This window comes from Phalaenopsis equestris, unplaced genomic scaffold (assembly GCF_001263595.1).
Source record: "Phalaenopsis equestris unplaced genomic scaffold, ASM126359v1 Scaffold000022, whole genome shotgun sequence".
In the NCBI taxonomy this organism is placed as follows: Eukaryota; Viridiplantae; Streptophyta; class Magnoliopsida; order Asparagales; family Orchidaceae; genus Phalaenopsis; species Phalaenopsis equestris.
Genome location: NW_018164464.1, coordinates 1204111 through 1217162, shown reverse-complemented (window position 1 = coordinate 1217162; position 13052 = coordinate 1204111). Strand labels below are relative to the sequence as shown.

Below are 13052 nucleotides of genomic sequence, written 5' to 3'. Positions count from 1 at the left end.
TATATATATATATATATATATTATTGGAATTGTTTACTAGTACCAACTTGCTCTCTCTAACCATCCACCTGACAACAAATTGTACCATGATTAACATAACACGAAACTGCACATATTTTGATGACACATATCCATGTTAACGCAGGGTAGGTTAAAATAACTAGTAAACAAGTCTGTACCCAACAGTTTCTAGATCCTTAACAAAATGAACTTGAATATTCAGCATGCACATTCTTCCTACCCTTGTTATAGCAAGGAAGTAGCAAGTTAGAAAACCATTCGATACCGAAGAAAATGCTCAAACCATAATAGAAAATGATAATTTTATTGTTGAAATTCAAAATGACTACAAACACTGACGATTGATAATAGGAGAATAACAATAATACAAGCATGGAAGGCATCCTGGGGGGGCGCTAAGGGTGGTGGATGGCGGATGGCAGCAAGTCGAGGGAATAATTGGAGGAGACGGGTGCAACAAGAGGCCGAAATGAGGATACAGCCGCCAACGGGGTGCTGTGAGAGTGATGATAACAGCTGGGCACAGACTTAAGGGTGGCGGCAGGGAAAACCAGAGAGTGGACAGCAGATTTTGGGGAGCATGGAAGTAGGCAGCAGCAAGTGAAAGAGGTGGACAGTGGCTGGGCAGCGGATCGAAGACCTAGAAATGGTTGGCAGTTGCTGGAAGCAGGGTCGGAGGGAGCTGCTAAAGGATAAATGTCTTGTCGGGGTCGAGGTACAGCCGGAGCACCATCCGGACACTTGGAAACGATCACCACCTCAAACGACTCATAGCCGGAGCACTTTCTCGTAGTCGAGTACAACCTCTGGGGAGGAAGAACGACCCAAAGGCGGGACTAAGAATGCTCCACTCACCCAAAACCGTATGATTTTCAAAAAACAACACCTATAAATAGGAGAGATTAGGAGATAGACTAGGCAAGAATTAAATAGGGGGTGGAATGAAAAAAGAAGGAATTTGAAATAGGATAGAAGTTCAAGGTGGTGGATAAGGTAAGCAGCAATGAATAGGGAGGAAACTCTTTATGGAAGGGAGTGAAAAGGAGGGAGGAGGAGGCTAAAAAGGCAATAAAGATTCGTGGTCACTGTAGCAGCTATGTGACCGCATCGATGGTACTGTAGCTGCTACAGTACCGCATGATGACAATCTCTAGCATTAGTATTTAATATTTAGAAAGTGTAGATGGTCACTGTAGCAGCTATGTAATCGCATCGATAGTACTGTAGCTGCTACAGTGCCACATGATGACAAGCTCTAGCATTAGTATTTAATATTTAGAAAGTGTAGATGAATATTTGTTCATTATACTCATTCCTCTATTTATAATAGAAAGGACCTCTAATGAAAAACACAACAGCAAAAATAATTTCCCCCGAACATAATATCAATGCAGTGTTAAACATAACCCTAGATGCCCTACTCCCAACCATCCCCCCACCTCCCCTTACAGACAAATATAGCACTCTGCTCCCTCCCACCTTTTATACAATTCTCGCCCTAACGACCATATGTTTGGAATAAAGCCACTGATTTCGGTGTTTGACAAAATTAGTAATGCCATTTCAGCTATAATAGCACAATCATCCATTATCGGCAAAGCTTAATGTCATAAAATTGACATAAAATTCAAAATTTTGGTCCCCATAATTACTTTCAATAGTATTGAAATCATATGCCTTTATAGCCATTTTGGATGCTACAATTTCAAGGACTAAACTTACCACTTCAGTGAACGGTCGCTATACTCTCCTACCATATATTCATAATAATGTAAAATTTTTGTATTATTTTTCTAGTCAGCTAACTAATCTAAAGCTTAAACTTATGTAAACACAAATAATTGAACTAAGGTCATCCATCCATACTTTTATTGCAAAGTAACAGGAAAATCAAATTAAAAGTGTCAAAATAGTTCCTTGACTACTTATATGAGATCATTTTAGTTCCAGATTTTATAGAAGTATTAAATTAATCCCAAGACTCTTTTAATAAGAGCTAAAATATTCATCATTGGGGACTATTTCAAACAATACTAAAACCTCTTGGGCACAAAATTGGCACTTTTATGAACTTTGGTACTAAAATGACTATCTTAAAAGAGTCAAGGGACCATTTTGACACTTCTCTCATAAATTTATTCACCATAAGAACTATTGAGATGCAAAAAGTTTAAGTACAATACTAAAATGCAACGAAAATAATAAACAAAATGGGCTTTCCATATTTGAGAAAACTAGTGAAGCATGATCATTGACATCACAAGTTTATGAACAAAAAAACATTTCTACTTTATTGCACCACTTCATCGTATAACACGAAAGCCCATAATTGCTTTGCTCGAGATTTCACATATACCTGATGGGGATTTCGATCAATAATAGACTGCTCCTTGAATTTGAGCTTGCAAGAATACTGACCAGAGCCTTTTATGCGCATCGTACCATAGTGATCACAATATATTTTGCCGAGAATGATATTATAAATAGATGTTGTCACTTTACTCCACTGGAAGGTCTCTCCATCTTCGAATTTAAGGGTTAATATTCCAATAGGATCAAGTTGAATAGACCGACCCCAAAACTTCCCTTTCAGATTGGAATCACCCCAGAATTTCCATCCTCTACCTTCACAGTGGCAGGCAACAACCATCGGATGATGACTCACCTAAACAGCATTGAAATCATACATAGAAGGCCGCTTTTAAGATGTTTAATATTTGTGGCTTTTACAAAAATACCAAACAATTCTTATGTATTTACGAATCTAATACCTAAACATTAATATTTATGTGCATAGAACACAAACATTTAACATCACAACAAAAACTGCCACCATCAATATCTTATTAAAAGTTAAATGCACATTTTCATGCATAGATTTATGACACCAAGGTGTTGTAAGAGTGAAAATCAAACTTTAGGTGTTAGATATGCAAAGACAAGAATTGCTTGGTATGCATGTAAATTTCCCATTTAATATTTTCCAGCATTCACGTTGCTAAAACCTACTTATTAATTCTTATGTATTTACATATCTCACACCTAAAGTTTCATATTTACATACATATAGCACTTTAGTGCTTTAAACCTATGCATGAAAAAAGTCTATTTTACTTTTAGAAAATTGTAATAAAGCTATTTTTTTATGTGAAATTAAAGATTCGAGTGCTATGCGTGTAATTATGAAAGTTTACGTCTGGGATGTATAAATATATTAGATTTGTGTGTTATGTCTGTAAATGCCCCAAATATAAAATGATAATAAAAGGAGTTACGTCATCCAATCATGTAAGCATGTAAAAGATGCCAAATTGAAGTTCAAATGTCATATATTATTCAAATGGAAGAAGTCATTACGAAATTTAAGGTAAAGGGAAAAGAAAATTAAACCTTCTCAGAAAAGAAACGAAGGCCTTTATCAGGATAATCAGCCTCATATGTTTCCCCAAGAAGAGGATTGAAGGGTTTGCATTGCCGGCCTTCTGTTGAAGCATATCCTGATACTGCAAAGGCAGCAATGTTTAGGATCCTCATCAAGCTGTTACCCTGCAAAACATACATTTGTTTTTTAATGCTTTCAAGTTATAAGCATGGTATAATACAAAATATGCTATATATTCATATACATACATACATACATACATATATATATATACATACATATATATATATATATATATATATATATAATTTTATTTTTTTTGAAAAGGAATGGTCGGAGGCTATGATACGAGCCCCGGCCATCCCACATGCGTCTATAATTCAAGTACCACAACATACACTCGGGGGGAATCGAACCCTAAACCAGAGGAGACTCACAACTGACAAGCAGATGCCCGACCAACTTATATGAGTACGCGGCGCGCGCGCGCCCACACACACATAGATAGATAGATAGATAAATAAGTAAAAAGACATTCAACATGTGAAACAAGTTCCACATATGAATAATAATTATTAGTCTAAAATTTACAATAAGAAAAAAGACAACGTTTTTAAATTTTTTTTACGTTATAATCAGAGTACATACAAAAGTTCCAATATAAATAATACACAACCAGCCTTGAATTTACATTCATCATGAGAAACAAGTTATTTTTTTATATATAAAGAAAAAAAGACATTCAACATGTGAAACAAGTTCCTCGGAGTTACAATCAATACACATAGAGTAAGATTTCAGGATGGTGTAGTTATGAGCTCTTGAATAAAAGCTTTTAAGGTATTCCTGTGAGAAAACCTGTGATATTTTCCCAAAAAGAAAGATTGATAACATAAATTTTCCCAAAAACAAAGATTGATAATATAACAAGATCTCATGCACGCCTAGATCAGGGTTTGTTGAGATCTGAGGTTCACCATCATGACAAATTACTCTCTATCTAGAGAATGCTCGTTAAAGGAGATTGATCTACTCCGTCTTTCAAAGGACTCAACTCATAAATATATTGTGTTGTGGTGCATGCATAGTGCATGGGGCATAGAAGTGGGGATGAATGTAAACCAACCAAGATCTCATACTTCCATCACCTATGGTTTTAAGGAGTGTACCATAATACAAAGAGACGAGGTGCCTGGCTTGTAGCAATATAGCTCAAGTTAAAAAATTGGGAAACTTACATATGTAGCGCATAATTCTTATGTATTTACATATCCCACACGTTAAGATTCATGTTAACAAACATATCACTTTGGTGTTTTAAACATATGCAAGAAAAAGGTGAATTTCTCTTTTAAAGAAATGGTAAAGTGCTATTTTTTATGTGATATTAAACGTTTAAGTGTTGTGTGTGAATAAGAAAGTTTAGGTATGAGACATTTAAATACATAAGAATTGTGTCCTATGTAAATGCTCCAAAAAAATTAATGTCTTACTAGTATTGAAGTCAAGAAGTTGCTATGATTATAAGCAATAAAGCTAACGTTGTTGTGGCTTTCAGCTTTTGACACAGAAAGCCTTAGCTATCACATCAAAGTCTAGCCTTAATGTTGTGCGAAGTAACCAATAAGAGAGTGTTATCTCCCTTAGAGTAGTGGATGCCCCTTAACGATGAGACCAATTTCCCTACGGGTGCAGCAATTCCTAAGCACATATTTCAATGTAACTAGTTTCATACGAGCCACTGAGCAAAAGATTAATGTATGCTACATGTCATACCTCAAGGTAAAAGCAAAAATGTTTAATTTATATCACTCATTGAAGAGGATGTCAAAGACATTTAATTTAATATGGCCCTAAGTGGGCCGAACTATTTACGTACGCAGAACGCACGCATCTCTCCGTGTGTAATCCCCTCCCAATAACTTTTCAATAACCTCTGCGAAGGTTATTGGGGGGTTATTGCGGAATTATTTCGGCGTTATTTGGAGTCAATATACTAACACCAGAGAAAATGTGAAGTGTAACCGCATAATGTGAAAATGTAACCGCGAAGTGCATTAATTCCAAATAATGCCGAAATAACTCTGCAATAGCCCCTCAATAACCTTTGCAGAGGTTATTGAGATGTTATTGAGAGGGGATTACACGCGGAAAGTTGCGTGCGTTCTCCGTATGTAAATATTTCTCTGGCTTGGAAGACAATTTTGATTCCTTAGCGCCTCATTGAATCCTTGCAAATTTTAGGCTAAACCGTTCTAGTCCCATTATGTATATGTAGAGTTATCAATATGACTCGTTATTCGCAAACAGCTCGTGTTTGGTTCATTAAGTAGCATTTGTTCAATACATTCACTAAGCAAATGAGTCGAACATAAATAATTTTTTGCACTCGATATATAAACGAGCCGAGCAAGAACAAATATTTGTTTGTTCGTGCTCGACTCTTTTGGCTCGAAATAACTAAATTATATATATATATATATATATATATATTCGACAAAATAATACTTTCATTAATGAGAAGAAGATACAAAGGTTTTAGTGAGCTTATGCTAGGAATCTACTCACAAGACATACAAGACTCAAAAAGATGACAAAAAAAAAATACAATTATACCCCAAAATAGTTGGACAATTTCCCCAAAAGGAAAAAATGGTCCACAAGAGAGCTTAATCATGATGAGTGGGCTTTCCTCTCTATCTGAATCTAGAGAGGGAGTCTAACACCAAACTGTGATAAGGGCTTCCACCCGAAACAAGCAAAGCATCCTCCAGTAAATTCCTGAGTTCATTCAGTGCTTTTTACTTCTTCCTAGTTTTGTAAACTTCTCAATCATCTTCCAAGAGTTGTCCCAACTTATCACTGAGTTGATCATCAATGGGGGCAATTTTCAACTGTTGCCCACCTTGAACTTGGCACTACACCAAGGTTTGAGGACCCTCAACATCAGCAATAATTGTTTCCATAGCATTTAGAGCATCATCTGACACTAAAAAAAAGAGTATCCTCATTTTTTGCAAATTGAAGGGGATGAGGTAGTGAGGGGTGCTCCTCTGGGGCACAAACAGCGGCAATATCCACTCTAGTTGAAATTTCCACCATATCGGCCAGTGGAATAAGTGCTTCTTGAGTAGTTAGGTGAGGCATTTGCGGTCGGGGTCTCAAAATAGGGTAGAGTCGGAAACAATTTTCAAGTGTGTGTCCAAACAACTTACAATGGGTGCAATAGTATGGTGTTTGTTCCATGACAATCTGTTGTCAGTACCTGTTATGTGCAGTGCCAAGTCAAATTTCCTCAATGTTCGATAAAGTGATTTCTCTCTCCATAAAGATCCTGTCAATAGAAGGTCTGGTGAGATTAAAAGTGGGTATGTCTAACTTCATTGGTCTCTCAAGCATTGCCTCAATGGAATAAAGAACCTGATGATTGAAAAAATGCAACTTAAGCCATGTAACTTAAACCACATTGGTACTATAGGTGGTTCTTAGTTTGGGTCAAATTCAGGAGACCGCTTGAGCAACTTCATAGTTTTTCATTCAATAGTGAGATATTTCCTGGAGAAAATCCTAGCATAATCTTCGTTCGTAGTCAATTGTATCATCACAGTCTCCCATCAAAGAGACCTAGCTTCCATTGTCCTACAAGTTTGAGATTCTTAAAAGCTTTGTGAATAACCTCCATTTTGGAATGCCCAAACTGAAATTTCCTAATGAGTGTGAATTTGCATTTTTCAATCAGAGTGGAAACTTTGAGGTCTGAAAAAATAAGACTGGCCTTACCACCATTCCTAAATGTCCTCTTAACAAACGGACAGTCGCTTTCCCTTCAAGGGAATAAAGATAGATCTGAGAAAACACCACATGTTGGACAACCATCTCAGAGTTCAGACCCTTATAAGCACCTCAACAAAAGATTTTTTGCCTAGGTAGTGATTCAAGGGAGGAACAATGGCCATCGAAACCAGCAGAGAAAAAACAAAGAATAAATGGGGAGCTGAAGTCGGTTGTGTCCTAGCTGAGTGTCGAAGAAACAATGAACCGAATGGCGCTACTGTCAAGCTGAATCGAAGAGGAAGACTGAGGAGTTGATCATGTCCTGGCAGCTAAGTGTGACAAACTCGCGTTGTTGTCAAGCTGAGTCAAGGAGGACGACGAAGGAGGAAGACAAACACGCAACCCCCATTCCCGTCTTTCGTGAGAGGCGACGAACCTGCTTGACGCGAACAGGATTTTCGTCGAGTTAAGTCAAGGAGGAAGACGAACCTGCAACCCCTTCTCGTCTCCCGTGAGATGCGAAAAAAATCGGCCTGCAGACGAAGTCAACAAAGGCTATGAAGTCGAACAAGGTAGATGATTCAAAGACGACGAAAGAGATCGTCATCGGGCGAAACCCTATCAGAGCCTCCCGTGAAAAGCATTTTATATATATATATATGTGTGTGTGTGTGTGCGCGCGTGTGTGTTTATGTATTTGAATATTTGATGTGTATTATTTTTAAATAATTTAATTAACTACAAAGCTATAAAGATTTATAATTAATTAAAATTATTTATTAAAAAAATAGAAAAAAAAATATATTAAATTCTATTTAAATGAATATTTTAATATAAATAATAAGATTTAAATCTTGCCCCTACCCATATCATCCTACAGTTGCATAGCTAGGGTTGTCAAAACAGCTCATTGTTCGCAAACAGCTCGTGTTCGGCTCGCTAAGCAAACGAGTCAAACACAAATAATTTTTTTGCGTTGAATATAGAAACAAGCCGAACATGAACAATGGTATTTTTTAATGAGTCGAGCTTGGGCTCACTCAAGCTCAACTCATTTACACCCCCATGTATATTAACATGCGCACACGCACAAACACAAAAAAGAAGAAAGAGCTCGAGGAGTGAGAAAAAAAAACATAGACCTAATACTCTAAATTTTCAAATAGAGTTGATAAGGCCGACAATACAAAGGGTGGGTGTTTAAATAAACATAAGTGATATAAACACATGAACGTAATATCTTGCAAGCTTAAAAAGTTCAAAACGTTTAAAAAAAAATTCATGATTCAAGTACCTTCATAATGGGAACATTTATTGTAATAATATTCAAAGAGGTTTGTTCCATTAAATCAACTTCTTAATCACAGATGCATAACGTCAGGACAATTCCCTAGTGATGGCCACATTGACAAAAAAATCTCAACCAAAGATGAACATATTAGAAAATCGACTCAAAATTTAAAGTAAGCTCCTTTGGGCTCAAAACTTTATATATATCCCAAATATGAATATATATATATATATATATATAACACATAAAATATTCATGGAAATTTTACCGCCTCAAGCTTACAACAACCGTCCACTTTTCATATGAGTTTGTTAAGAGAGAAAATAACACAAGCACACAAAAGTCCAAAATCATATCAAATAATCACTCCCAAAAAAATTCACAATAATAAAGGCGTGGTATGCGTTATCTAATCGGATGGTCTGTTGCAAAATTCCGTCACTAAATTACAACCATTATGACTAAAACCCTCTGACTTAGTTATTCATCATAAAATGACACCATAAAATTATAGTTACAGCTAAAGCCTGAAGTTTCTGAAGGTCCAACCCTCTGAATTATGAATCATATGATACACTTGATAGGGCAAAAACTTTTTATTAGCTATAGTGAATTTATAATCATCTCCATGGGAAAACATTTATCAAAGATCTTATAATGTACCTTGGATGGAACTCATGGTTGTTGGAAAAGATCATCACGTTATGTTAAATCATAATTCAAACACCATCTGCTTTAAGCTAACGGTTGCACATTTTCCTCTATCCTAAATCTAATTCGCTAATATTAGAAACAAAATACTTAGAGCTTATGACTAACTTTTCACGATAAAAAGTGATTAACCATAAAGGCTCGCATATATAGGAAACCTCAAATTGGATCACAAAATCCTCATAAAATAAAACCGCAATATCTACGAAGTGTCTTCGCCATCTAATTGACATATTTGAAACCAGTTCCCCTAGAAGGGCTGAGTTAAAGTCTTTGGAGCCCACATAAGAATGGACGACAACAAGATAATTGTGTTTCCGGACACAATGAATGCAAAAATGGTGCTTGAACATATAAGACAAGCGCTAACATAGATCCCGTGGCAAATCTTTAAAATAAGATGAGGTCAATGGCTTTTGAGGATGGAAATAATGGAGCTTGATCAGCTTCTTTGGCCCTATTGCAGCAGGACCAACGAGTCAGTCACAAAGGAGGCCTGCGGTGGAGGGCAAACAAGGGTATGCTAAAGTCCAATGACAGCACATGAGACTGGCCTGTTTGTCAATCAAAGCGGGGAACCTGAGCAGATATTAGAGAAGCTAAAAGAAGAGGCCAAACAGAGAGAAAGTGACCAAGCTAAGTGGATAAAGAGGCTTCTCATGTGGTTGAGAGTTTATTAAGAAAAGAAAAAAAGGAGAATGAAAAGGTAAAAATTTCTATAATATTAAATCATTATTTTAATATTTTAAGTTGAAAATATAATAAAAATATGTAATTATTATATTTCACATTAGATTTGTTTATCCATGTGGGTAGTGAACAACAAAGGTGTTGGGCTTTAAACAAAGAGGGCAAGCTAAGATCCTAAATATATACAAAATATGAGTGCAACCCTTATCTCTCAAATTTGAATGAAGTGCAAAAGCTTCATGTACCTTGATTGATGCTTAGTACAATAGTTTGATCATTGTGAGCATTTAGCTGTTGCTTAAGCTTTTGAGATGGTTGATAACAATGTTTACTAATAACAAGATATTTAACCAGTCAAAATGAGTTAAATCACATTGAAATTGATTCTAGTATTGAAAAAAGTAAATGCAGGGATGAATTTAACATATATAAAACAGCAAATGTCTTTGTTTTTAAACATGTAACTCCACGTATGGTAAACCTAAGTAAAACAGCATAAGAGCAATTATGAGTTCGTCAAGGCAATGTCAAAGGATAGTGGATAAGCAAATGTTGAATGAAAAAAAAAAAAACAGTCAAAACTACGTCTATCATCATTTTTCTTAGGAATGTATCTATTTTCCATTATATTCTTCATTTTCACGTTGACAAAGCATTTTAAATTTAAGTGAATTTCTTTTTCATCCTTTTCCTTGTTTTCTTTCTTCAAGCACAATCATGGTAAAGATAAATTCTTTGCCCTTTTTAGAGAGATGCAACGGTCGGCATGTGGTGGACAAACATTAACTAAGTTAGATGGTTGGAGCTAATAAGTAGCCACTAACAAAATATACAAAAAATATAAAAAAGGTATTATAAAAAATGGTAACAAATCATGAGATTACAACATCTGGTAATCAAGACCAATATTATCAGCAGTTCGATATCATTTAAACGAAGATATATGATCACTCTAAAAGTTATGGTTTTAGAGCAAAAAAGAAAGGGCATTTACATACAGGTGGGCTGCGAAAATTCTGACCCCTCCAAGGGACTGTCAGCCATTTTTTTTTTTTTTTTGAGAGAGGGAGAGAGCTTTGGAGGATCAAATTCTAATAAGGCATATTGGATTGCAGATAGAACACCACCAAGAGATTACGCCCACATTTTGCAATGACTTTTTGATTTGGGTTTCGAGGTTCCCACAGGAGCAAGCCCCTATGGTTAATTAACCCTCCCGATAACGAGAAAGCGCTTTCGATTAGGGCTAGTCATTAAAAATTGAATATTCAATAAACAATAGCAGCAGATATATAATACTTTAAATTATAAAATATATCATTTGAAGCTTAAAGTGGATGGTGGGTGAACGATGACGAAACCCAATCAAAATCTCATGGTTTTGTTATCCTGGATCGTCATGGTCCTTGATATAATTAGTCAGAGGAGGAAGTCGATCCAACCTGACTGAAAAATTTTTGTTTGCAATCATGGGTTGTGTCATCAAAGGGATCCTTGAGTCTAAAGGTTTTTTTAAGGTTTTTTTAAGAGAACAAATTTAGTTGACCTTGGCTAACATAAGACTTTGTACTGATCAATTATACTCTAAAGGTTCACAACTCAAAAGGTAGAAAGTCATTAAAAAATACATGGGTTGCGGTCGTAACTATAATATAATGGTGTTCTTTAGTGGCAACCACTTGGTCAGAGGACTTATCGTAACCGCTATTTTATGGCAATATTTGGCGGTAAAACTAAGTGGACAGATGACTTGAGTCACATCCTTGCTGGCAAGTGATTACTTTAATTGTGAATATACGGATGCAACTCATATGACATTCACTATTTCTGAGCTAAAATGAATCAAAAGTATCACCCTCGACAAAAATTTTCATAGGATGGATGAATTTTTATTTGAAGTCTTCAGTGATTAATTTTAACTTGGACATTTTCATTGATTACTTTGAAAATCTTCACATAAAAGAACAACATTTTCGATTGAAATCTTCGATCAATACGGCCATTATTGGGGATTTAAGTATTTAAATTTTGTTATCTTAAGGTGTGTTTAGTTTCATTTGTTTAGAATTTTTAGGATACAAGTTTTGTCGACTTCTGTCCTTACAAGGGGAAGGATCGGACAATGTAATTTGAATTTATAAATTCTTATCTTAAAATTGGAACATTTAATTACACGTGCTAGACTTGATAACTCTAGCCCTGCAACGAGGATAAGACTAGTTGGATGACTCTTACAACCCTATATTATAGACAATGCGACTCTATTAGCCCGTGCAACATTCTCGAACATAGTGTTTGAACATTCAAGACATTTGTTGGAGCACATGCATACTTTGTTTAATTTTATATATTTGGTTATTTTAGACAACTTTGCATGTTTTAAGGCAATTTGCATAATTTTAGTGCATGAATCGAATCAATTGTTGCTTTAAAAGACACGTAAGACTTGATTTCATATAAATTTGCCTCATGTGAATGAATATATTGATGCATGCAAAGGTTTACTTTAAGCTTTGTAAAATATTGCTTCCATTCTCTTACAAACATGTGAATCCGCTGAAAAGAATTGAAAGTTTCAACAAGGCTAGTATTTGAATTATTTTTCGTATCTAGAAGCCTAAGTTCGAAAACCTCAATTTTGAATTGATTTGCAAACCCTAGAAGTCTAAGCCTGAAAATTTCAATTTTAAAACATTTTCAATTCTAATGAGCTTTAAATTTTAAGAAATCCAAATTTCAATATTTTTAAGCCCTATTTTTTAAAAGCCCAAAACTTTAAATATTTTTTAAACATTAAGAGCTTAATGTTAAATGCCAAATCACGAGTACTTTAAACCTCAAAAGCCTAAATTTAAAAACTCGAGTTTCCAAATTATTTTGAAATTAAAATGATTGGTATTTTATTTTATTATTTTCAAATATTTTAAATTAATTACAAGTTTAAATAACCATATATTTAAAAATCTCAGTGTCAACCCTCGTCATGGGGCACCAAAAGAATGTTAGTACTTCCAACTATCTCAAAAGACTCGTTGATCAATGTTGTAAAACACTGCATTGTTGACCTCATTTTTAGTGAGGTCTTAGTCTCCTACTCTTAGAACCGATAATCTAGCCTTAGGAGTTCCTTGTTGACTATCCTAGCGGACTAGCAATGGAGCCCACCTCCCATAGAACTTCAAG

At 35.3% G+C, this 13052-nt stretch overlaps 1 protein-coding gene across 4 annotated transcripts in view; it reads right to left on the bottom strand.

The window, feature by feature from the left end:
- LOC110018439 (oxysterol-binding protein-related protein 1D) overlaps positions 1 to 13052 on the bottom strand; it is a 43658-nt gene that overhangs the window by 10371 nt on the left and 20235 nt on the right. For all 4 annotated transcript variants that reach the window (XM_020715756.1, XM_020715755.1, XM_020715753.1 and 1 more), the window contains exons 5-6: positions 3412 to 3567; positions 2378 to 2686 (exon numbers count right to left, since the gene is read on the bottom strand). In XM_020715756.1, coding sequence (XP_020571415.1) covers positions 2378 to 2686; positions 3412 to 3567 — 465 coding nt within the window. The remainder of the gene's footprint in view (positions 1 to 2377; positions 2687 to 3411; positions 3568 to 13052) is intronic.